Source organism: Nipponia nippon, unplaced genomic scaffold (assembly GCF_047370975.1).
Source record: "Nipponia nippon isolate SJK-2023a ecotype South Korea unplaced genomic scaffold, ASM4737097v1 scaffold_23, whole genome shotgun sequence".
Taxonomy (NCBI): Eukaryota; Metazoa; Chordata; class Aves; order Pelecaniformes; family Threskiornithidae; genus Nipponia; species Nipponia nippon.
The window spans coordinates 7921100-7945629 of record NW_028262340.1 but is presented as its reverse complement, the minus strand read 5'-3'; the positions used below and the strand labels follow the sequence as shown (position 1 = coordinate 7945629).

Below are 24530 nucleotides of genomic sequence, written 5' to 3'. Positions count from 1 at the left end.
ACTGAAATCAGGTTCCCCTAGACAAATTTGCACCAATATGGCACAAATCAATTAAGAACCAGGTCCAAGTCCCTTCCTCCACTCCAGCTCAGCCCCGGACACCCCTGCAAATAACGGTGCTTGCCATCCTACGGAAGCTGTTCACAAACGACCGTGTGCATGGCACCGGTATGACTATCGAGGCAGATTTTAGCTGCCCTGCCATGTTCAGTTGTGCTGGACGTTTCCATCCTCGGCCATGAGGCAGGGCCATGAGGAGGAGGAAGCCCAGAGAAGCCCTTGATCCCTGCACTCCCGAATGGCCAAACCCCCCAGACCGTGCCATGCACCCACCATGCGCTGGAAAGGAGCTTCCATTCAGAGGGTCGGGGAAAAAAGAGAAAGAGGTCTTTGATGGCTGTGGTCTGACTCTCAGCTACACTGACTTACCTCCTGAAGGGCAGCACCCATGCTGAGCTTTCATACACCCTAACGGATGCAAATTGTGTTTACATCTTTCAAGCAATTGTCCCTAATGCTTCCTGAGTCTTGCCTTGTGGGTATCACCTCAGATTACTGACATCTTTTCCCTCCCCACATTATCTGCTTTGGTATGTAAAAGCGGTGCCACCAGGAGTGCTTCCAGCCCCTAGCTTTTGACAAGTCAAACCTCTTTCACCACCCCCCGAACACACACCTCCTTCCTTCTCCTACCTGATCAACTGCAACCTTGGGGTTACCGACTAAACATTTCAGCATCTTTTCCGTTTGTTACTTGCTTCCTCCTGGTTGTTACCTCACCTTCGCAGCCCGCTAGCAAGGGCAGCTTCTCAAATACATTCTTGTTCGGGGATTTTTTTATTTTTTTTTTTTTTTTTCTAAATAGGCACACACCACACGCTGCCTCCTCTGCACAGATTTTCTTGTCTGTGGTCACCCACAAAGCTAGCCATATCTTCAGGAAGCAGAGAAACAAGGTGAAGATCCACTTTTCCATGACTCCTACAGGAAGCATGACAACTGTTAAAAAACTTCAAGAAACATTTGGAACTGTTTATGCAGCCATTTAAAAAAAGAGAGAGAGAGAGAAGAGAAAAAACCCAAACCCCAAACATATTTCCAGGATGTGACCAAGCGGTCACCTTGATCGCTCAGCGTGGGAGTGCACGACGTGCTTCCAAACTGCGCTGCTTTGAACCGCCCCTCTTCCGCGAGGCCCTGGCGCGCAGAGGATGCTAAAAACAAACACGAAGAGCATCACTCTAAATTACAGCCTTATAGATAAAATTCTATAAACAGAAGAAATGTAAACGCCAATTAATCTCTAATGAAGGAACTATTTCATACACACACTCCTGACTTGTTGCAAACCAACAGGCTAACTCGTGCTCCCTGGGGCTGCCGTGTGCATCTCAAACGCTGCAACGCGTTGTTTCTTCCTTCAAAATCTCCCATTAAAGACACACCTCTCTTTCACTGGCTTCAACTGCTCTCATCCTAGCAGTGTTGCTCTGGCTTAAAGAGCCTACCATCAGGAAGTCTACTTGAATCTGCTATCTCGGTCCTTTTAGGTAATTTAACTACACGCGCCTCAAGAAAAGAGCGGTCGAAGTTGAAACGCAGTGAAGCGCGGATCGATCCCAGAGCTCGCGCCAGGACGTGGCGGGGAGCGGAGGTGCTGCCCAGCTCCTCCGTGCACCGTGTCACACGGGGCGGGTAAGGCAGGAGGAAGCGACGCCTGCTCGCTCGCAGGAGCCCTTCAGGATAAATAAGGAAATACCAAACTCCGACTGCAAAAGGCTGGAGATTCTTCACTGGACTGATACATGGGAAATCCTTTCAATAGGAAACCACAGGAGTAGATTACTGTGATTACACTTCAAAAGCAAAGGCCCTGCCACAGAGAGACATAATTGAGAGAAAGTGTTGCTCCTTGATCACTGAAGCCCAGACCCCCTGCTTACACCTCCTTGCATTCATAGAAATTACTTCTATTCTCCCTTCAATCTCGGTATCTCTGCTGTTTTATAACACTGTTAAGTACCAAAACTTGGCAAAACACAGTCCTGTCACCAGTCAAACTTCCAAAAGCAAAGCTGTTTGGTACGGTGTGTAAGAAAGCCACTGTAAGCCGGTGCTCCAGAGAAACTGCTGAGCTTTCGAGAAAATTTAAGATATTTCTAGACTAAGAGCTTGTAACAGCGAGTCGAAAGGGAGCTTAAATTGCCGAGTTCAAAAGCTCTCCACATCAGTACGTGTAGTGTAAAGGATGTCAGACCCCTAAAATGGAACGGCACCGTGAGAAACGGCTATTCTTCAAAAACGACGCCAGAGCTTTCCTAAAAAAAAAGCTTCCAAGCAGACGAGAGGATTCCACACGCAATTCTGTTCAGATTTTGTCCGGCAGAAGAGAAATTTGGCCTCTCGAAAGGACAGTTTGGTTAAGCTGGAGGGGACTTGCTTAATTGTCCCAGCAGGAAAACGAGTAAAGGGAAGAGGCAAATCCCACTTCGGAAGCAAGAGCCAAACCCTCTGCAGCTGTATAGAAAAATGCAATTTTGACTTTCCCTGATTACCTTGTTACATATTTGTATTTTATTATGCCAGAGGAAGAAAAGGAAGGAGAGTCGTTCCCTGAACTCTCCAGTTTCAAATCAGCAACATTCAATTATTGGCAAACGTGGGTATTGGCCACAACTCGTTTCCTCAGCCGCCCCAAAAAAATAAAATGGCCAAAAAATAATAAAAAAAGCCCTAAGCTCTCACCTTGGATTTGAGATCTTTTCCTGACCAGATTTGCTGTCCGTTTTTTGCGATAAAAAATAATAAAAAGCATTACTGGCTGTTTAACCGAGAGAAGCCCTAATTGATTCCCACAGTAATTAACCTGCATTTTACCTCGGAGAGTGGTAGTTAAGGAAGTCGGCACTGCTATTTATAACTCATCTCAAATTGAGGGCAGACTGCCTAAAATCTAACACATCCCAGCTGTACTCCTGTTTGAACTGGGGCCAAGGGAATTTTTTAAAGCAATCTTGGCACTGAATGAATGACACCAACAGTATGAGCGCGCGTGTGGTTGTGTTGTGGTGACGTAGCAGTGGAAGGGGAAGGGGGGGCAGCGCGCCGTAATCCCTCTCCCAAGCCCGCTGAGCGCGCAGAGGCTCGGCCCCGGCCGGTGCAGCGCGCCGGAGCCGCCCACCGAGAACCAAACACAGGAAACGTCTTTTCCTGTGGAACGCCTTGAAGTGAGAAGCACATGGCTAATCTGCATAAAAGCAAAGCCACGCCACTCCTGCCAGGAAGGTTAGTGCTCGTAATCTCTGGCCATGGAGCTGGCTGCCTGCGAGGACTTGGACCCGCGCCTGATAACCCAGAAAGAGCCGAGAACAGATGGGCAAGGACCCCGGCAGAAACAGCACCGCGCACGTGACTCGCCACATGGCCCCGCGAGCACAAACTATTGTTTGGCTGCTGAGCGCCGGTACAAAGACGAGCCCGACCGGGCCCTGCGAATTCGGCGAGAGGCGGCAGCTGCTCCCCTGCCATCGTCAGGCTGGCCGGAGGACGGGGACCACCAAACCCCGGAGGCCTGGAAGTCGCCAAGCTGAGGAGATGCCGACCAGCGCCAGCGCTGCTTAACACCGTCCCGCAGGCTCAGAGAACCAACTGCTCACCTCCCCGAGGCTGAATCCGGATGGGATCTTACTGAAGTGAAGAAACTAGGTCTCGGTAGAAGAGCACGCTCGTTCCTCGTGTCTCCAGCCCCTCGTTACCCAAAGGCAAGGGCAAGCAGTCTCTGCAGCCAGTGAAGTTACAAAGCAGATCCTCATGTTGGCTATAAAAATTGTATCAGTGATGGACAAGGCTGGGAAAGGGGAATCATTTCCCTAAGAATTAGTCAGCTGGGATCAGGGTCATATCGGATTTAATTATTGAAACCAGGCAAGAAAATAAAACCACTCATGCTCCCCCCAACCTTCCTGTGCCACTTCTATCAAAATCAACGAGCTGTACGAAGCAGAAAACCAGTGACAGCAGCATCAGCCTAACAGGCTGGTGACACCTACACCGGCTTATGGAAAAGACCTGGGTTCAACACCAGCAGCTTTCCCTGCCCGTTTTCCAGGGCCTTCCACCCCGTTGAGAAACGCCAACCACGCCGAGGCAGGCAGGGGAACCTCCACGAGAGCGACGGCAAATGGAGAATCACTCAGGAAAAATATTTTCTCTTAATCACAAGCCTGCCAAGAGGCTTTATCAACTGAGCATTAAGGTTTCTAAAAAGCAGCACTCATCAAAGCGGAGAGGCTGCACTGACCTTTGCCATCTCTAGTATGTTCCACATCCTCTGGAGCTACCAAGAGCCCAGGCTGCCGGAGACACCAAGGCTGGGTAAGGTCTTGGCGGTCCCAACATCCAACACCATTAACACGCCACATCCACGCTACCTCCAGGGATGAGGGATTTGACCTCCCACCTCTAAGCCCTCCCCCTAAACTAAACCTCTGCCATATTTTCAAGTTCAAAGGGCGCTTATGAGAGTTATGCTGCCTGCAGCATCAAGGCACCGGTGCCTTGATCAAGACAAACCCAATTTTCCACATACTCACCAGTGTTAAGCTAGATTAGGTGCGACGGTGGCTGTCCCTGGTGTGAAGGTACTCACGAACAAGCGTGAAATGCACGGGAGGGACGGCCCCAAGCTGGCACGAAGCCTCGCAGACCCACCAAAACCAGCCAGGCTGCGACGACGCGCACCAACCAAGAGACCGACGCAAGCAGTCGCTCCCTTGCGACATCATCCAACCACGGCAACGCCGTGACGTCACTGAGAAAACAGAACTAAGGGGGAGGGGGGAACACAACGATATCCAGTGGGCAGCACAAGACGCTTCAGCAAACCCTGCTCTCAGCCACAGGTCACTCTGGTGCCTCAAATTTGCACTTCAGACACTTTCACACCCGTCCGTACCTCCTGAACCCCAGGCACAAGTGACTCCGGTTCCTCCGTAGCCAGTCTAGAGACTTCAAGCTGAGAAACGAGCACAAACCAACAACCATCCTCATGCGCGAGCAAACACGGTCAATCTTCCAGTGAGGAACGCTTTCATCTGATCTATTTAAGGTGCAACTGGCTGTGCTGAGGTCAGTAGCCCAGCCTGAACCTGCTGCCTTTTATAGCCTTCTGAAGGGCCAGCGCGCTGGGTCGTACTTCATGGCCTCTTCCTATGGTGGTCTGCTTTTAATGAGAGATGGAAGAGGCTGAGGGGAAATTAAAGTTAAGATAAAAAGAAAAATCCTCCTGTAGTAGATGAAGATACCCCCAAACAACAAAACACCTAGCAGACCCCGCAAGAAACACTACACGGATGTGGATCAAGCGTCTCACCAGGACAGTTTAAACGACAAGCGTGTTTTACTGAGAACGTCATCACAGAAACGTGCGCTTCCTTTTTTTCTTTTCCCCTCCCTTTTTTAAACTTGAGAAATCCACCAGTTCGCTTCAGTCCCTCAGCAGAGGAGGGACAACAGGCCCAGCCTGCGCCGGCACTGCTCAGCACCCGGCAGTTCCCGTCCTCACCCCTCCAGGGCAGTACCCATCCCTTTGGGAAACAAGCACTCCGCAGGAGACCGAAGCCAACGCTTCTGCGCGGTAGCACGGCTCCTGCAAACATCAGGCCAGCAACAGCAAACAAATGCCCCGTGTCTGCCCTACAGCCCCAGCCAGCTCTGCTTGGAGGCTCCCTCCCCGCTCCCCTCCGCCCTCCCACGCCTCGCTGCAGTGATGGAGCGGGCTGGGTTGCTCTGCCTCGCTCCCGTAAGCTTGGGGTACCAAAACCTGGCTTTTGGAATACAGCATGGGCTTCATTTCAGGGTTACAAGCACTCACCCTCCGGAAACTTGCAGGACAGATCGATTTTTATGTAAGCTACAGAAAAATAAAACTCGCCATCTCACCCCCACAAATCCTAGAATCTAACTTAGATTTTAACACATAACCGACAGGCAGGGGACAATTATCATCTCATTACCAATGGCCAATGCAGATTGAATTGTTGGTTGCCAAAGTGTTGAGATAACTGACCTCCGCTCAGTAGTTTCAGTTCTGTAACTAGAGGGAGCCTGGGTTTTCTTCTGACTTTTCCCAGTAGGTCAGAGTTTGACCCAAGACACTTTCTATTCCTCTAACCTTCTGCTAACACACAGACCTCAGAACAAGCTAACGCTACAGACAAAAGGAAAATGGGACATTTTCTAAATTACTTCGGTCACCTGCTTCTAACCAAGAGTTATTTGGAGCTCCCATAAACTTAAAATCAGCCCTGTCAAATGATGCTCCTTTCCTTGATTATGCATTTATTACATCAGTTCCTTTGGGGAGATTTTCTGTAAATCCAGGATACTAAGTTTTACCAGCGGAAAAAAAGATGAATACGTTTTCTCCAAGCAGCTATACCGTGAACCGTATCTTCCTGGCTAAACACAATTCAGTAATTACCCCATTAACATTTCTCAGCAAGAGGCCAGTCCACACATCTCAGAGGACTTTCCTAAGCACCACTCTTACTAATACTCTTCAAATTGATTAAAACTGACCAGAGTTTTGCTTACAGGATGTATCATTATGCAACAGTTTATTCCTGAAAGAAGTCAATCAGCAGAAGGTGATGCGGCGGGGAAGTGAAATGAGAGCCCCACCTCAGACCCGCACTGAGAACAACCCGCAGCAGCACAGCGCTCCTGCCCAAGTACAAGCAGCGTTCTGGGGGTTTTCTCTATTTTTTTAAAAGGTGGAGGGCGGGAGGGTGCCCAGCCTGCCTTTGCTTTAAACAGAGTGCATTTGTTGATCTCATCTTTCCTTCCCAGCCTGACTTTAAGCCCTCCTTAACAAATTCAACAAATCCAGCTTATCGAGGCTCTGGATTTCAGTTCCTTTCTTCAGTCAGTTGTTCTCTCTGACACGTGGCCGTGCTGCTTATCACACCACGTTATTTAGGTATCTCCCAAGACCCTCGATGTAATATTTCAACCGCTGTCACGTCTAAAGATGACACGCAACCGGTTTTCTGCAGTCTTCAGGATCTACGCGAAGGCAGATGCGCGCTCACGTTGACAGGACATTCTTCTGGACTTGTGAAAAGCTGTGGTACAAAAGGACCTCAAGGAAGGTTTACGCTGTAAACGCTGAGGTGGGCTGACCTGGGAGAGTGGGAAACTCCGCTTTGGTTTCATGCAAAGTTAGCACCCGGCTGAGCCTTGCCCGCGGCCGGCTCACACAGCACCCTCGGCCTCCCCAGACGCTCAGCAACGCGATGGCAGATTCCTCACCGACGCCTCTGCTGCCCGCTGGCTCAGTGTCCGTCCCTGTGGGAACGGCACGAGGGATCCCTACCACCTGAAAGTCAGGCAACAGACAACCGGAGGATTCGTTTCCCTCTCCCTCCACCTCTCTTTCGCCAGCACAACACCGATGATGTGACTAAACATCCACGTTGTTTCCAAACACCCTAATGCAACGCCTTCGCAGGGGCTGTGAAGGGCAGGGAAGAGAACAGCCCAAGCCTCGGCCGAGCCCGCCCGCGGCCCGGCTCGCGCTCGCTCTCCGCGGCCGGCCGGACACGCGTCGTCCCTGTCCGACAACCAGCTCAGCCCGGGCGACCTGGCTGGGCAATCGGTTCCTTCTTTACCAGACAGACACCGAAGTGGAAGCAGGAGCTGACAGCTACCTGCATGGTTATTTTAACATGGCAGGAGACTCCAACAAACATTATTTACCAAATCAAATGCAGTCAAAATTAACAAAGGATTACGATTCTTTTGCAACAGCTGGAGATGAGGGAAATTTTCAGACGTTTCACAGGTAGCTGGGAGTCAGATTACGTGGTTTGCTATTCAGACGGGTAGTGTGATCTCTAACATCTCCAATAATTTCAACTTATATTTAAGCATGAAAATATAATTTCCTCCTAGCCAAATAATTAGGTAACCAGCTATCCCCTCGCTCTCAGACTTCGACTGACTTTAGAAGCACACCATTCGGCCAACTCGCCCCAAGATCTCCGAAGTGCCACTGCTGACTCCTCCTCCCAAAATCTAAGCAACACCAAGATGTAAAGAAAGCTGCATCTCGGCTCCGTGGGAGATGATCCCAAGGAATATGTGATAGTTGTAATGAGGTGGTGTTCCTCTTAAGATGGAAAGAAACTTCCTTCCTGAATATTAACTCAGGCTTTAAGTTTAGCCAACCTCCTACGTCTGCTCTAATGAACTGGAGGCAAGTCAACAAAAAGACGGTTAAGTGTCTCGTTACAGCATTTTTGTTCCAGGCCTACTTACACACTAGAAGGAGCAAGCAAGCTCATGTCGTACCACAGAAATGGGACCGGGCCAAGAGCAAGCCGTAAAAAAACAGGAGGAGGAAGGGCTAGGATGGAAGAGCAAAATTATTCTAAGTGTCACCACTACTTGAGCGATCTAATTTCGATCAGTGAGAGAGCAGCTGCTCCAGATCGCTAGCAAGATGCAAAATACTTGCACTAAGCACCACTGAAAACCTGAAAGGGCTCCAGAAGCCCCGCAAATACATTCAGACAACTGTGACCTGTGGCAGACTTCAGTCGGCCAGCTAATTCTCCATAACCCCCGTTTCCTTTCAAGCAAGCCATACTGATCTCATGGACAGATGTCTTTTGCTACTGAACACAGTGGACGTTTTCCAAAACTTTAGGCCTGAAGGCAGACCCAACGCAAGAGGCTCACTAGAGTTTCCTTTCCAGAACAAAGTTAGTTTTATCAATTCATTAAAAGCCCTTTCTGCACAGAAATCCAATGGGTCCTGGTGCACACCGAAGAGTTGGTAAAGCACCTCCAGCATAGCCTCCTAGCTTTCTAAAAACAATTTCTTGCTAGCTCTTCATCCGTAAAATGCAGCATTGCAGGTTTCTACCCACTTGTGTCTGTCTGAAAGCTCAATCTGTATTTGAATATCTCATCACTTTGCAAATTTGTCCCATTTTACGCAGGAATACATGGTGGCTGAACAGACTCAACTGGACAGGCAAATTCCCGTGACCTCTTACCATGCCAGGGAGGTATGGGCATACCCGAGAAGCGTCTCAGGATCAGGTCAGGGCTCTAAAACACCACACATCTCCATGGTCCCAACTCTCCTACCACACACCACACTAAGATGGAGGAGGACAGGGCCACGCTCATCCTAAGAGAGAGGTACAGCTGTCGGAGGCTACCTCATCTCAGCACGCAGAGCTCTGTCTTGTCCAGAGCAGCTGCCTGCTTTAATAAGAGCGGCGTGTCGGGGCCTGTAGTTTCTCCAAGCCACGTTTCAGCATTACGCAGGCTCTCCCTTGCTTCTGCAGAATAACTGAATTTATTCAAAAGCGTGTACAATGCAATGTAAAGGAAGATCGAAATAATCCAAGAAATCTGAGTTTTGGAATGGATCTGTGGAAGAGACAGGCAATCTCAGTTTAAGTTAGGACAAAACTCCACGCTCCATCACCCTCGCCTCCCAGACCTTGAGTTCGACCTCACGGTTCAGCGGTGGACATCACCTCTGCTTTGGGCTGGGGCGATGCGGATCAGCCAGCCGTGGCTGCCCGAAGGCGCACCCCCGCCCAGCCAGGCGCTGGGGCGATGATCCGCCGGCTGCTTCGGGAGTATCCCAGACACGCCGCCGTTCCCGGGGAGCAGCTCACCCGCACAGCGCGTTTTGTACCGCGCTGGCATCAGCCCTGCCGTCACCCCATTAGGAAGCACCTCAGTACCCCTCCAGCCCATCCATCCCTCCTCACCCCGCCGCACTATTTTATACCCAAAAGGAAACAAGGTAACAAAGCTTTGTTTTGCTAATAGGAAAAAGAAAAGTTATTTCCCTTCTCATTACAGCAGCTGACAAATTCGGATGCTATTTTTGTGAATTTTATTGAGCCTTCTCTTATTTTAGCCTCAAAATTCAGCCTTCAAGACTCCACTTCGGTTCCACGGAACCAAAAATATTTAAAATTGAAGTAATGACAAGTTACCATCTGCATTTACCAAGGATGCACTCAGTAACTTTATAGCAAGCAACAACCAATCTCCAGTATTTATACCCAAATGATCTATTTGCATCCAGAAAGCAGCGCTGCTGTCGTGCCTGCGTTGGTAAGAGAGGAGGAGGCTGGGGGAGATGAAACGACTACGTAGGCAAGAAACCCAGAGCTGCAGCCAAGCCAGCTCCCAGACAGCAGCGAAGACACACTACTAGAGCCTTCATCAAGCCAACGCTGTCGTGATTCAGGTTCGTTACGCTTGGCGAACCCAACACGAATCCCAGCCCCACAGTGACACAAGGTCATTGTTATTTAAAAATAATAATAATTTTTAAAAAAAGCCCACCAGCCCTTGGTTACGGTGATTTTTGAGGCCTGGGTCCACCGCCCCGCGCTCGCTTCTGTCCTTGGGCTTTTATTCCATCTACGCCCAGAAAAATCCAGCTTTCTTTTAAAGCAAAATGAACAACGTGGGGAGTTGCTTAGCAAGTTGAAAGGAGTGTGTGCTGGCAGCTGGTGAGAAGATACAAAAATTCATAACTGTGCCAATGCCATGGGGGGAGGAGGAACAGCCAACGCTGCAAAGTCTTCACTGGTTTCAGGAACAGGTATAACAAGAAACTGTAAGACAACTCATACGAGAAAAGGAAGATGAGACATGACTGTACCTTGACAGCAGTGACAACCCTGAACAGTTTATTGCCATTTACAGAGTGATCAGATTTAAAGCTAACCTTAATACACGTTCGCCGTTCAGTACAAGTATCACTGTTGCCTCGACACAGTGCACTTTCAACACGCTCCGCATTCATCATTAAAGCCAGTAAATCTACACGCTGAAGCTCAGCAGCAAATTATACCACGATCTCCTGATACAACACGCTTAATGAGTTATTCGCCTGAGCGTGCGGACAACAGATTTAGCACCTTGCTCCAGAGACGGAGAAGGGAGGCAGGGGTTAAGGGCCAAAACACAGCTGAAAGCCGAGGAGCACTCAATCGCTCTGGGATATTTCATAGAACACTAATCACCTCATCTGATTTTAATTCCTGACACCAAATCAGCATATAGCTTTTCAAAGGAAATCTTGTCCTAGATTGCAAGGTAATCAATCACAATTAACGTGGAAACAAGCTTTTGCAACGCTGTCAGGCCTTGTGAACCGAACAGGAAGGCCAGAGACGGCGCTTTACAAGTATCTTTAAAGCACAGGCAGGTAGGATACTTTACGACAGGTCTGTCGGTCTGTTCTGCACCTCCAAGAGGAGACAGTAGACAGCCAGGCACTCTGCTTCTCCTCCAGAGCATGAGCTGAATCAGAGTGCCTTTTATGCCGTTTCTGTTAGGAACCCTCATCCCGGATTAGCAGCCTCACCACCCCAAAGCCCCTTCCCCACTAACGTGCCCGGTCCCAGGGGAGCCGCGTTCTGCCCACAGGCAGCTAGAAACGACATTTCCAGTGAGGTGGTTTTTCATAAAGCCACAGAAAACTGCTCCGGGTATAACCAACCCCATGTCCAGAGAGAAAGTGTGATCTAGTAGTTACAGCATTAACCCTGATTTTGAGAGATACGGCTTTGAGCACCCACTCTGAAGACTTCCCACGCACCCAGTTGCAGGGTGCGGAGGCAAGGAAAGGCTTCCGAGACGTGGAGAACTGCTCACACTAGCCTCGCTGGTATATCACGATAAACTGAAAGACCGGGAGATACTTTGATACTTAAATGCTTCCTATCAGAATACCGTACAATTATCCACACACAATTTTAAAAAAAAGAAATGTTCAAATCTGTTCTATGCAGCAGCTGCCCTGAATCCTTTCCAGGGGATCCAACGCACTGCAGTTACCACAAGCCCCCCCCCAACAGCAAGCAAATGAGTTTGGAGGGGTTTTTTTTTAATAGAAAAATACACCACCACCACCCCCCCAGCTACCCCAGCTGAAGGGCAGGACTCCAGTGCTCCTCAGACCACCGGCACAACGCCCGCAGCCGCAGCACAACAAAAAGGCAGTTTCTGGGAACATGTGATCACTCAGTGAACCGGCCTTGAATGGGAAGCCTTTTCCTTGATTAGCAATGCCAGCTCCAAAGTCAGAGATATTTAATTTAAAGGAAAGAAAAAAAAATCAAGTTTTAACTAATTCCAGCACTTCCACCATTTCAATCTATCTTCTGCACAGAGGTAAGAACTTTTCGTCAAACCATTTCACAAGAAGTACGTCTGAGGGAAGACCACCTCTAGTCTAGCACTGGTTTAATTATTTACATACAGTTAATGAATACCAGATTCTCCTCCTAAACTTGCACAGGGTGCATAGTCCTACAGTCATTTGGACTTTAAATCCATCATCAGACTGTTATGAAGCACGGAACTCCAAACAAGCCTACAGGAAGGATCCCACACGGAGAAGCACAGAGCGAGCTCCGGGACCCTGGAAGAAGTTCAGGTGGCAAAGCAGGACAGTCCAATCCCGTCAACGCAATCCCCCGCGAGCACAGTCATCTGGAAGCAAAGGGAGACATTTTGCAATTTAACTAGCAAGTTTATCTCCAGGAAATAGGGGATGGGCAGAAATCTACGCGTTTAAAAGCAGGTTACCGTACACTTTTGCCTCTGTTCTCCATACCCAGAGAGACTAGGACAACGACAGATACTCAATTAAGACCATTTGAGTTGGAATATTTTTCCTAATGTCCAGTGCTAAGGGTAGAAAAGCACTGAAACAGACTGAGGCAGCTCCATCGTGGTCTGCCCTGTTCTCAGGTGTCGCTGGTCCTGCCCTGAAGCAGGACAGCAGGCTAGATGACCCTTCGAATTCAGATCCAGACCTCTGTTCGATGAGAAAAATACAGTCACCTACAAAGACAATGCAGGCAATGAACCGACAGCAAGATTTTGCAGGCAGCACAGACTACTCCGTACGTTCAGCTCACCAAAGAGATCAAATTCATTGCTGCAAACCCCAAACCGAATGGCCGTTTTCAGAGCAGGTACCCTCCCTCTTCTGCGCCTCATGCTTCTCGGACCGTATTCACACTGCTGACACGACTGCTCTGGACACTAACGGTGTTAAGAAAGTACAAACCCACTGCTGACAATTTGAGCTGGCCGCGTTACGCACCGGTCTGAGCGTACCCCAGATCTCAGCCCCGGCCGGGGCCGAGCAGGTCTCCCACCGCGGCGGCTGGAGGTGTAGCTGCAGCTGTGGCCGCGGCCTGAGCGCAGGCTTTAAAACATTCCTGTTCTGTTATTCACAGGCAGGGTGCCAGAACGTGCTGACATCAGAAGGGAAATGGTAATTTTCAGGGTTTCTCTTAGTCAAACCTGAATGAAATTTCACAAGTGAGTGGAGGGGGGGGAAAGTACTTGTTTAACCCAGTAATTCTCCCCGAGGGAAATTCCAGAGCCCTCCGAACTTCAAGAATTTCTCTTTGAGAAGAGTCGCAGAATCTCTCAGGACGGAAAGTCACGGCCACCTTAGGCCACGGCCTGACATCAGCGACCACCGAAGCGCCCTCTGCTCCCAGCCACATCCAGGATCTCACCATCACATCCCACCAAAAATGTGAAAGTGCTCCTCGGTCCCCTCTGGGTCACCGCACGGCTGAACGCGCCCACAAAACACAGGGCGAGCCCGCAGCAGGAGCGGGGGTCTGCTCCACGCAGAGGGGACACTGGCTGCGTCAGGGTCCCCCCACCTTCTCCAAAAACTGCTCCCCATGTCTGGCCAGCAGCTGCTTGGGATAGTTTGGACATAATATTAATTATCCAGGGGGAAGAGAAGTTACTCAAGTTGAAAAAAAAAGGGGGAAAAAAAAGAAAAGAAAAAGTTAGTAGCAATTGAATTTGTCCTTGAAAGAGTTTCAATTACTATAGCTAACTTAAGGAAATAATGACATGCTGGTTATTGCATGAAACGCCAATAACTGTAACGGAGCAGCAGCTTTTTCAGAGTTATTTACACAAACTGATTTTTCACGGGAATTTCATAGGAATTAACACACACACACTCTCTCCATCTCCACACTCTCACCCTCCCATGAAGAAATTTCTTTACCCTGAGTATTTACAGAATGAACCAATCCCCTTCTTCATTTGCTCCTACCCACTTGTGTCCCTTTTTTTCTCCCCCGAAAATAAAAAAGAACATGATTAGAAATCAGATTCTAGGTAGAGTTACCATTTTACTCTGAACATATAAAGCAAAAAAATTATTCGCTGAGAAATTCTGAAGCAGCTTTTATTAAGTTTACCTATCATTATGTAGCATCCTTTACATTTCACTACAGAAAGCTCATGCCTACGTTGTGTAAATACTTACTGAGCTGCCACTTAAACTCAGAAATACTCCAGAAAGAACACCGTGGCAAACCTGGAAATGCTCTTCTCGATGTAGTCCAAAAAACCTCAAAAATGCTTAAGTTGCACGACTGAACTGCTGAGCTAGAACACTGCGAGTGCAGGTGCACAGAGGACTAGTAAGGAATGGGAACCCCTCCCTCGTCCATATGTTAATACATATTATCATCTGATTAAGACACTACAGAAACTGGTAAAATATGCACATGAGCTCAGTCCTGAGAGAAGCAGCTCCTCCTGTTCCAGCCCTGCTTCTTCCGTTCGACGAGCCTCCGAGGGCTGGCTTGGGTGCTGCTGCTTGAAGCGCAGAACCTCATTAAAAGGGTCTTAACAATATATTCGGCTAAAACCACGCACTGGGGAGGAAAGATGGTCTCACGCTTCCCGCACAGGATGAGACTCAGAAGACCTATATTCCACTCTCCACCCTGTCCCAGCCCTAGTGCCTCACCTTGGCAAGTTCCCACATCAGCATCTCAGCTGCTTCCGCTGAAAAAGTCACTGCAAGAACTTCAGACCCCACGTTCCTCCTCTACGTACCAGGGCGAAACAAAAGACTGCCTGAAACCTCGTTTCTACACAATTTCAGCCTTAAGAATGACAAGCGTACACTCAATGCAGCAGAGGTGACATTAAATCCATGATTGGAATTTTACTGGAATCGATTTATAAACAGAGCCTGGTCCTCCCCAGCTCACAGAAAGTACACACGGTCTCTCTTCAGGTGACCGACTTCTCTGCTTCTCCAGCCACTAAAAGGAAAACCAAAAAGGCATCAGCTCCTCTCGTGTCATCCGCGAACAGGCGGACGGCAGGGCCCCAGACAGAGCGCGTGCCAGTTTTGGTCCAGCGTGCCAAAGAAAACTGCTTTTTTCCTCCAATCCCACCTGTCATTCACTTCTAGCTGGAGATTTATGGCTTTGGCTAACAGACATCCAGTATAGTTTTACCGCTGCACAGGCGTAACCTCCCGATAAATGAAAGGCTGAAATTCTTGCAACCAGCACATGACAGAAAAACTTCTGCAGGACTTCTCCTCAAAAACATTTTTTTCCCAGGAAAAACGTTCCCTTTATTTTTTCCCCCCAGAACAAAAGGGGAGGTACTATTTTTGCATCCTTGCTGATAGTTTAAGGACCCTTCCAGAAGAAAAAGCAAGTAACCGTAACAGCAACGCTAAATACTGACAAGCTTATCTTTTTCATTCCCCCCCCCAATTACGCTTGCCTGCCTTCGGTTCCTGCTTTGCTACTGCTGCTACTCGAGAGTTTCAAACATTCTTGGCAGGAATTGGGCAATGGCATGCTGATGAGCTTTTCCCCAGAGCAATCCATCACACAGGAGTTGCAATTCAAAAAAGAAATCAAACTGACTAGACAAAGAATTTCAAATACACAGCGTAAAAACTGGAAAGGGCATCTTTCTCCTCTAATATTTTAATTACCGAGATCACAGATTCAGATTCATAGGGTAAAAACTGGATTTCCAAGTTGGTGGTGTTCCTTTGAAAAGAGCAGGAAGAAAAATGGTGGAAAAGTCGCATACGAGGTAACAGAGAAAACGAACAGCTGCGCTATTTAGCCTAATTTTAGATATTAGTTTCTCTCTGAAGGAAAGCTGCTGGATTTTTTAGTACAGTCTTCATGTAAGACCCTTAATAGGGTCTCATGTAATACTCCTGTAACGTAGTATTCACGGACCGGTGTTCTCAAATAAGACTACAGAAAAAACCCAAAGTATTATGAACATGCCAAGCTCACGCAACAGAACGTTTGATTCTCATGCTTCCCCCAGCCCCCGTTTCTGGTATTACTGAAGAACAGGGAAGAGGCTCTGCCCGTTCGTTGAGCAGGCGCTTCAGGAAACAGAAGTTGCAGCAGGTGAAAGGAATTAAACTGGACAGTTAGTTTTAGGAAACCAGTAAGTATTCCAGCCAAAAAAAAAAAAAAAAAAAAAAAAAAGGCTGGAAAGTCAAACATACAACCTTCCCAAAATCACATTTCTGCCTTGCAACCAACACGATTACAAGAGACACTGTATGTAGAAACCCTCCCCTAGCCCAGATAACAAATAAGGACTGACAGAGCAGTTCATTTATACTTCGTACAAGGCAGGTAGGCAAGGCTGGCTAACCCCCTTCCACCACGGGAAAGATGCTACACAACAACCCTCCGGCTGGGCCCCGGCTTCCCAGTAAACTGGTGGCGGTAAGGGCAGGGGACAAAGCTCCAGCTGAGAGCCAGAGCTGAGGTTTACTGCCCCGCATCCTACACGCATCCTGCCTGCAAACACTGGGCACCTCAAAACCGAGCGTCAAGGAGGTGGTATTTCAGAAAACGAGATTTTAAGAGAATCGGGCAAACCCTAGCTTACTTCAGACTAGCGCAGACTATTCAAAAAGGTAAGCCAGCAAAACCTCCCGCGTCCACACCAGAATTAACTAGATCTTAACAACAAAATTAAACTAGCACAATTTTCCTACTTTTTCTAAAACAGCCAAGGCCTAAAATCACTGACTCAGAGGCGAACCCTACCCCTGAAGAAGACGACGTACTGCTCTCCTTTTGGTTGGAAAGATCTAGTGCGTGCTACACCCCGCGAGCCACGCAAGGGCTCCTGACACTAATGCTAAGCAAGGAAAAACCCTGCGGCACAAGCCAACGGGAGCCAGGTCTCAATTTCCAATTCCAAGATATCGCAGCTCATTGGCAGCACAGAGCCATTTGGTGCCAATTTAGTTTAAAAAACATATTTTCAACAACATTTTTCATGCCTCACTTGCTACTAAAGTTGAGATCTAAGTCAACAAAAAATAGCTATTGTATGGCAACAGGCCCAAAAGCATTTTTTTAATAACATACGATTTTTAAACTGCCTTCATTGAACTTACGAGAGAGGCCCAGAGATGCCCATGCACCTACGGGGAGGTTATCCAACGTGCCGACGTTTGATGCGATCCAAAGACATCTCCCGTTACAGGAGACGACGTTTGTTGCGGGGAAAGCGCGTACCACGAGAAACGCCCGTCTGTTAAAGGGAGGCAAGTCCCTTCTCTTAAGCAGTTTCCCTAAGTCCCAAGACACCGGGAAAGCCAGCGTATTATTAAGAACTGCTAGACGCTCTGAGGGGAAGGGGGGTGGAAAAAATACACGACAGAGCTGGGAAAATTGAAAACTAAGATCCCTGGCCTGGTTTCTTACGAGTCATTCCCACAGAAAAAAAACACAGATTTCTCATCCCACACACTGTAAAACAGCCATTCTGATCTCTTGAACCTACTCCACGTTTCCCAGCTATAGAGGCCATCAGAAAAAAAAAAATAAAAAAATAAAAAAAAAGCTAAGTCCTCCATCGCAGTCGCGAGAAACACGGTGCACGCCGGCCTTCGCAGGGGCTCCCGCTCAGCACCGGCCTCCCGGGAGCGGGCAGCGAGCAAAGGTGTCCGTGAGGGCTATGGACCGGGTCCGCCCCGGGCGAGGGACCACGCGCTCGTTTTACGACAGGAAATATCCCACCAAAACAACTTTCACGCCAGAAATTACCGTGCCTTTCTTGATGAGCAATGTGATGAAACTTCGGCATCATTCGTAAAACCTAAAAAGTGTCAAGAATTAAAGGCACTTCTGTCTTCTGCACAGCCCTGCTTCCCCTCCCCAAAACCTCAGGTTTGCTGTCCCAAGGATTCCCGAGCGGAGGAACCCCATGCTCTTCCCACGTCACCTTCTCCAAGCCTGCACCAAGAGATGCTTCTCCTTCTGGTGTCTGGTCAGAGGAAGGACATTCTCCTCGCGCTCTCCCCGAGTTTCTTAGCGGTTAGGTGGCAAGTACCCACTCTGTTCATCACTCTACCAGAGAGTAGAGACCAAGCTTTAAACTTTAAAGAGACCAAGCTTTAAACTCTCCCAATCTAGGGACTTTAACAGCGGGCAGAGCGAAAGGAGGCTGTAATTTAGGAGTGGAGTATTATTATTAATCAACCAACTCTTGTGGGCAGCACAGATGACATGTGGAAGCCTTTTTCATCGTGCTAGGGAACTTTGTTCTTTTCTTTTTCCAGCAGGAAAAAAAAAAAGCAATTGTCAAATTTGAGGCCAATAATCCTTGGCACCAAAAAAAAAAGGGATTCGGGGGGGGGGGGGGTTGGTTTTCGGGATGGGGGGGGTTGTTGGCTTACTTTTTGTATCCGTTATTTGTACTACCCAAAGTTCAGCTATTTCTCAGAACAACTATTCGTTAATAGTTCCAGTTGATGGGACTAGTTATGCAGGTATTATTAATACACTACATATCAGCAGCTCATGGAATCAAGTTAAATTCATTTTCCAAGACGAAATAAGCTTCTTTTACAAACTCATATCACAATACTGACAGAGCACGCTTTCGTCAGATATGTGCTGTAGCAAAATACCCGCTTGAAAAGTCCAATCCGACACCATATTTTGGCACGCACTTTATCTAAATTGAAATTTTTCAGGATACAAAAAGCACCTTCAAGTAAACACCCTCGCATCCGTGACATTTGTCCGGACGTACCGCAGGTACGCACGAACGTATTCCTGAGGAGCTGAAACCTTCGCCGAGGATAATCGAATACTCGCTACCAGTCACCGCTGGACAGTTTGATGACCGCAGCAGAGATAAGATCCACTCTCTTACAGAGCACTATTTCAATCTGACAGAAAAGCCAATTAAGTAATTCAAGACGCTGAAGGAGACGTTGCCTTCGGTAATCAAGGGACAAAAATTAAGCAGTTTTCAGATCGACCCAGGAGAAGCACTGAGCGAGAAGGGGAACTCTGGAGGCTGCACGTCGCGCTAGGCGGCATCAAATGCCTGCGACCCGGGGCCTGAAGTTAGAGCAAAGTACAGAGAATGAAAAGGGAAGTCTGTCAGTCCCGCACAAGGCCGCGACAGGCCACGGAGACGCACGTCTAAACTCAGAGAGCAACCTGGTTCTCATCAGGATTTCCAGATACTAGACACCAGCACCTCTTTTCCCTGTATCTAAAATGTCTGATGCGTACGCTGCGCTGCCTTCTCCTCCGCGTCCGTATTCCCAGCAAACAGGTAATTCTACGCATGCAACAATAAATTTAATTCTCAGGCTCGTTTTCTCCTGTTTGCACTCCTCTGGAAAGCCAAGAGCTGTGACGCTGCTGAGCCTGACCCCGACCCCAAGCAGCACCTGAATGGCCGCAATCGGTCCCTCGTTTATGCGGGGAAGGAGAGGCATCGCTGCTTGCTCCAAGTCAGTCAAGATGTGCCCCAAGACACAGGGCCAGAGGCTCAGGCCTGCCCTACCTTAAAGCTCTATTGAACGTAAATTGATAATTCACCGTTTTTGGTGCTTCGGCCACAAGTTTGGGTTTGATTGTTCTGTTGTTTGGGTTTTTTTTTCCTTCTTAAGCCTGTAACATACCCCAGAAACCCCCACGTTCTCCATCTAATAAAGAATCCAAACAGACCCAGTTTTGAAAAGGGTCAAAATCAGCCAGGAACAAACGCATCCTCAGATCCATCAAAGAAATCATTTATACCAAAGGGAAAGTCACATAACCAAAACAAACAGCAAGCCCATTGTGCGGAGCGGCCCTGCCACTGTTCCGACAACACAGACCCCGTTCCAGGCTGCGTGAAACACCACAAGCAAAATAAACCCAAGGTACAAACGAAACGCCATCGCCTCCTCTTTTGTTCCAGGCACAATGCAACGCGGGCCGGCCGGTGGGGCTCGGCCCCCGGTGCGGGGCTGCTCCCCTCCCGGTGCGGGGCTCCTCGGCCCCCGGTGCGGGGCTGCCCCCGGCCGCCTCAAGGTCACGGCCGGTGCCGGCGGCGGGGGGACGAGGCGGCGGGGAGCGGGGCCGCCGCGGGCCCGGGGCTGGCAGAAAAGGCGAGTGTAAAAGTTTATGAGCTCATCAGGATTGTTGTACCATTACATCAGAGGCAATTATAAATGGCCAAGAGCAGGAGATGGGGAGCCAATCAGATCACAGATAGGATGTCAACCTAAGACCAACTGTCTCCTGGCTTTGACAGAAGGATTTTACCTCCATAATTCAAATCCCAAACCAAAGCGATCTGCACTCGCTGCTCCCATCGCCGAGCTGTTCACCGCCGCTCCCGGCCGCAGGCCCCGGCCGCCCGCCCGCCGGGGAAGATGGCCCCGGGCGGCCCGGCCGAGCCGCGGCCGCCCCGGCGGACCCCAACGCTGCCCGCCGAGGGGTGCGGGCCCCGCGGGGCGGGGGCCGGCGGGGCCGCCGAGGGGAGCGGGGCGGCGGGGCCCGGGGCGGCGGCGCGGATGGCGGCGGCGCTGCCGCCGGGGCCACGCGTTGGCCCGGGCGCGCCCGCCCGCAGCCCCGGCCCCCCGCGCCCGGCCCCGCCGGCCCCTCGCCGCCCTCGGCCGGGGGCGGCCGGCCCGCTCCCCTCCCCCCCCCCCACCGCCGGAGCCCCCGGAGCGGGCCGGGGCGGCGGGGCGGCCGGCCGGGAGCCTCGCACAAAGGCCGGGGAGGGAGGAAGGGAAGGCGGCGAGGCAGCCATTTTAGAGCGAGCGAGCAGGCACAGACAATGGCAGCTCCCCGGCAGCGCCGGCCCGGCGGGGGGAACCCGCGGGAGAGGCGCCGTCCCCCCGCCCCGGGCCCCTCGCCCCCCGCCGCCCCCGGCCCGCTCCCGGCCCGCTCCCGGCCCCCCCGGCGCGCCGCCCGCCCGCCCCACGCGGCCCGGCCGTTACCTGCTGGCTCCTGCCGAGGGACTGCCCGCCGCCGCCGCCGCTGCTCCCGGGGCTCATGGGCGCGTGGTGGCTCCTCGGCGGGGCCCCGCCGGCCGCCGCGGCCCAGCCCTGGCCGCTGCCCCCGCCGTACTGCGAGACCATCTCCGCCGCGGCCGGGCCCTTGGCGGCGGCTCCCCCGTCCTGCGGCCCGCCGCTATAGTCGCCCCCGGGGTACCCCTGGTAGCCGCGGGCGGAGCTGGGGGAGGTGAGGAGCTGGTTGAGGGTGGGGGTGGCCGTGGGCTGCGGGGTGGCGCCCCCTCCTCCTGCGCCGCCGGCGGCCGAGGGCCCCATGACCCCGAAGCGCTGCTGCTGGAAGGCGGCGGCGGCGGCGGCGGGGGACTTGGCGCCGGCGGCCGCCGGAGCGGAGCTCTGGGCGCTGCCCCGGGGGGAGCTCAGGGCGTAGGCCTGGGGGGGAGGCGGGTAGGAGCCGGCGCTGCGCCCGGCCCCGGCCGCATAGTAGGAGTTGTACTGGTGGTTGGGGAAGCCGTGCTCGGCGCCGCCGTGCGAGTTCTGGGGAGGGGGCGGCCCCGCGGGGGCTCCCGCCGGCCCCGGGTAGGACTGCTCCAGGCCCCCGCTCTGCAGCGCTGCCATGCCAGGGCTTTGTTGTCCGCCATGTTGGTGGAAGGCAGCGGCGGCGGCGGCGGCGGCGGCCTGGGCGCCCCGGCCGTAGGGCTGCCCGAAGCCGTAGGCTGGCGGGGGCAAGGCGGCCGGGTGGGAAGGGGGAGGCTGCTGCGGCGGCTGCTGCTGCTGCGGCGCCCCCACCCCGTCGCTGCCGCCGCCGCCACCGGGCGGCTCCGGGAGGTTATTGTTCAGGGTGGCGGCGGCGGGCCTGGGGCCCGGGTTCCCGTTCGAGCTCTTCAGGTCGGACTCGGCCCCTGCGCCCCCTCCGTTGCTCTCGGCCCCGTCCTGCAGCTCCTTCCCCGCGGGGCCCTCGCTCTCCGCCTGCTTCTCGCCGCCGCCGCCGCCGCGCTCCGCCGCCGCCTCACCCCCCGCCTCCTCCGGGGGACAATCCCGCTGCTGCGCCTCCGCTTTCTTCAGCTCGGATGGAGCCGGGGCGCCCAGGCTGCTGGCGGCGGCGGGGGCGACCTGAGCAGCCATGATCCCCCCCCTCCCCACCCAGCCACCCCCCCCCCGGACCGGTCCCCCCCGAGCTGCTCCCTGCCTGGCCGGCCGGCGTGAGGCCTCGCTGCTCTGCTGCTCCCCGCTCAGGCGGCGGCGGGCTCTTCAGGGCAGCGGGGGCTCATTCCCCCCCGGCCTGGTTGGCGAGGCGGGGAGGGCTCCGCTGGGCTGGGCTTCCCGGGGCCTGGCCCCGCTGTACCTCCTCGGTTGCAGCCGGCGGAGAAAGGGGAGGAGGAGGGAGCGGGGGGGAAGGAGGAGGAGGGGGGGACCCGGGACGGGGCTCCCGGTGCGGGAGAGGCGGGAGGGAGGGAGGGGGGACACGGCGGGCGGGCGGGCGCCGTCCCCGGAGCCGGGCCGAGCGGCGGCGGGGCCGGGCTGGGCGAGCCGAGCGGCAGCTCCCGACTCCGGTCCGCCGAGCGGGGCTCACTCCGACACGAGGCTCAGCACTGCCATTTTACCCAGCGCCGCGGCCGCCTGCCAAACCCGGAGCGGAGCGGAGCGCGGCCCGGACGGGAGCCTTCCCCCCCGTCACAAAGGAGGAGCGGGCCGGCCCCGGCCGCTGGCGGCTCGGCGCGGCGGAGGCTGCCGCACGCAAAACCCGCAGCGGATCCGCGGAGCCGAGCGCGGCCGCCGGGCCCCGCCGCGCCGCCCGGGCCGGGCCGGGCCCGGGGACCCGCGGGAGCCGAGGGGCCGGGGCGCGGCGCGGCGCGGCGCGGGGCAGCCGGCGGCGCCGGGGCGGGGGGCAGCGGCCCGGCCCTTACCTCGGCGGGGCGCTTGCCGGGGCAGCGAGGCGGCGTCCTCCGGCGGGGGGTCCTGCGGGCGAGCGGCGGGGGCGCGGGGCCGCCTGCCCGGCCGCCGGCTCCGGGGCTCCGGCGGGGAGGTGGCCCGCGGGTTAACGAAGCGCCTCTTCTTTGTCCCTAGAAATTCCATCTAGAATTGGCCTTTGCAAACTCTTAGCGGCTGTCATTTCCTCGCGGCTGGTTGTGTCCCTCTGGAAAAGGCGTTGGCGGCGCGCCAGAGCTGTAGCTGCACACACGGACATCCAAGAAAGTCCGGTTCCCGCTCTGCCAAAGCGACGGCAGCGGGCACTGAACCAGGAGCTCCCTCGGGGCGGTGGATGGGGAGCACCAAAACCACCTGGACGTGTCTAGACACAACGCATTGAGCAATGGGAGAGGGTGCTCCGCAATCGCACGGGGTAAGGCGGTGCTGAAGCTCCCCAGCTGTCAAGAGGTGAACTGAGAATTAGGCCGTGCTCTTCTGCAACCCTTCCAGACCCCGATTCCCACCTCCTCCATCCCCGCGGCCTTTCCCGGAGCGGGAGGAGGGAGGAGGGAGACGTACCTGGAACTCCGTCCCGGCCACGGCCTCTGCTGCGCCAGCGGGTTCTGGAGTTGCGTGTTTTACTTCAGACGGTACGGGTCTGCAGCAGAGCGTGGAAGATACAAAAAGATGAGTTATTCCGATTATGAAAACCAAGCTCTCAGAAATTAGGACACAGCTGCCCAGTAAAAATGGCGGTGAATGGATCTGGGTCCCAGGGACTGAATCTGGGCAGGTGCCTCCTCGGGAATACGGAAACATTTGGAAAAGTGAAGTTTAAGTAAATACAACTTTAAGGAGAGAGAAAACATCAGAAGACAATGGGTGGAGACTCAAAAGACGCTTCTGAAGTCTGAGGCCGCCATTTTAGAACATCGCCTCGAAACAAAAAAACGGGGCAGAAGTAACCCCGAGTACCAGCTGCAGGGCGAACAAAGCCCAGGGCCCGAGTCTGACCGTCAGCGGGACACACCACGAGAAATCCCGTTCCAACAGCACCGATGACGCGGGGAGGCCCCAGTCCAGAGCAAGAGGGAGGGCAACGCGTAGGACGGAATCACTGCCAGCGCCGCATGCCTGTTACAGAGGAAATGAAGGTTTCGGTGTCTACTGCTGTCAACCCGACCCTCACACTCGTTATAAAACTTACAATATAAAATATTTATCATCTAGAATGCAGGTGGCGGAACAAAGGGGTTTATTCCAAAGCTGGAAAGTGGGAGGGGAGGCGGGACAGGGCAATAAGTAGCAAAATTTTAAATGTATGCTAGAGCAATAAACTGCCCCGCAGGCTCCCGAACAAAGACAGCTTTGCCATTTTAGTCTTTACAGTTGACTGTGCAATGTGGAGCAGATTCCATCTCAGCAAATTGGTCAGTCGGTCTTTCTCCACAGCTGTAAATAAACTACTAGAACCAAAAGGGTA

At 52.5% G+C, this 24530-nt stretch overlaps 1 protein-coding gene across 4 annotated transcripts in view; it reads right to left on the bottom strand.

Moving 5' to 3' along the window:
* ARID1A (AT-rich interaction domain 1A) overlaps positions 1-22400 on the bottom strand; it is a 61180-nt gene extending 38780 nt beyond the window's left edge. For 3 of the 4 annotated variants that reach the window (XM_087761299.1, XM_087761300.1, XM_087761301.1), the window contains exon 1: positions 21125-22400. In XM_087761299.1, coding sequence (XP_087617425.1) covers positions 21125-22261 — 1137 coding nt within the window. In that variant the 5' untranslated portion in view covers positions 22262-22400. Of the gene's footprint in view, positions 1-693; positions 716-21124 lie in introns of those variants that run through there. The other variant, XM_087761302.1, reaches the window with a different exon arrangement.
* Positions 22401-24530: the final 2130 nt, after the last annotated feature.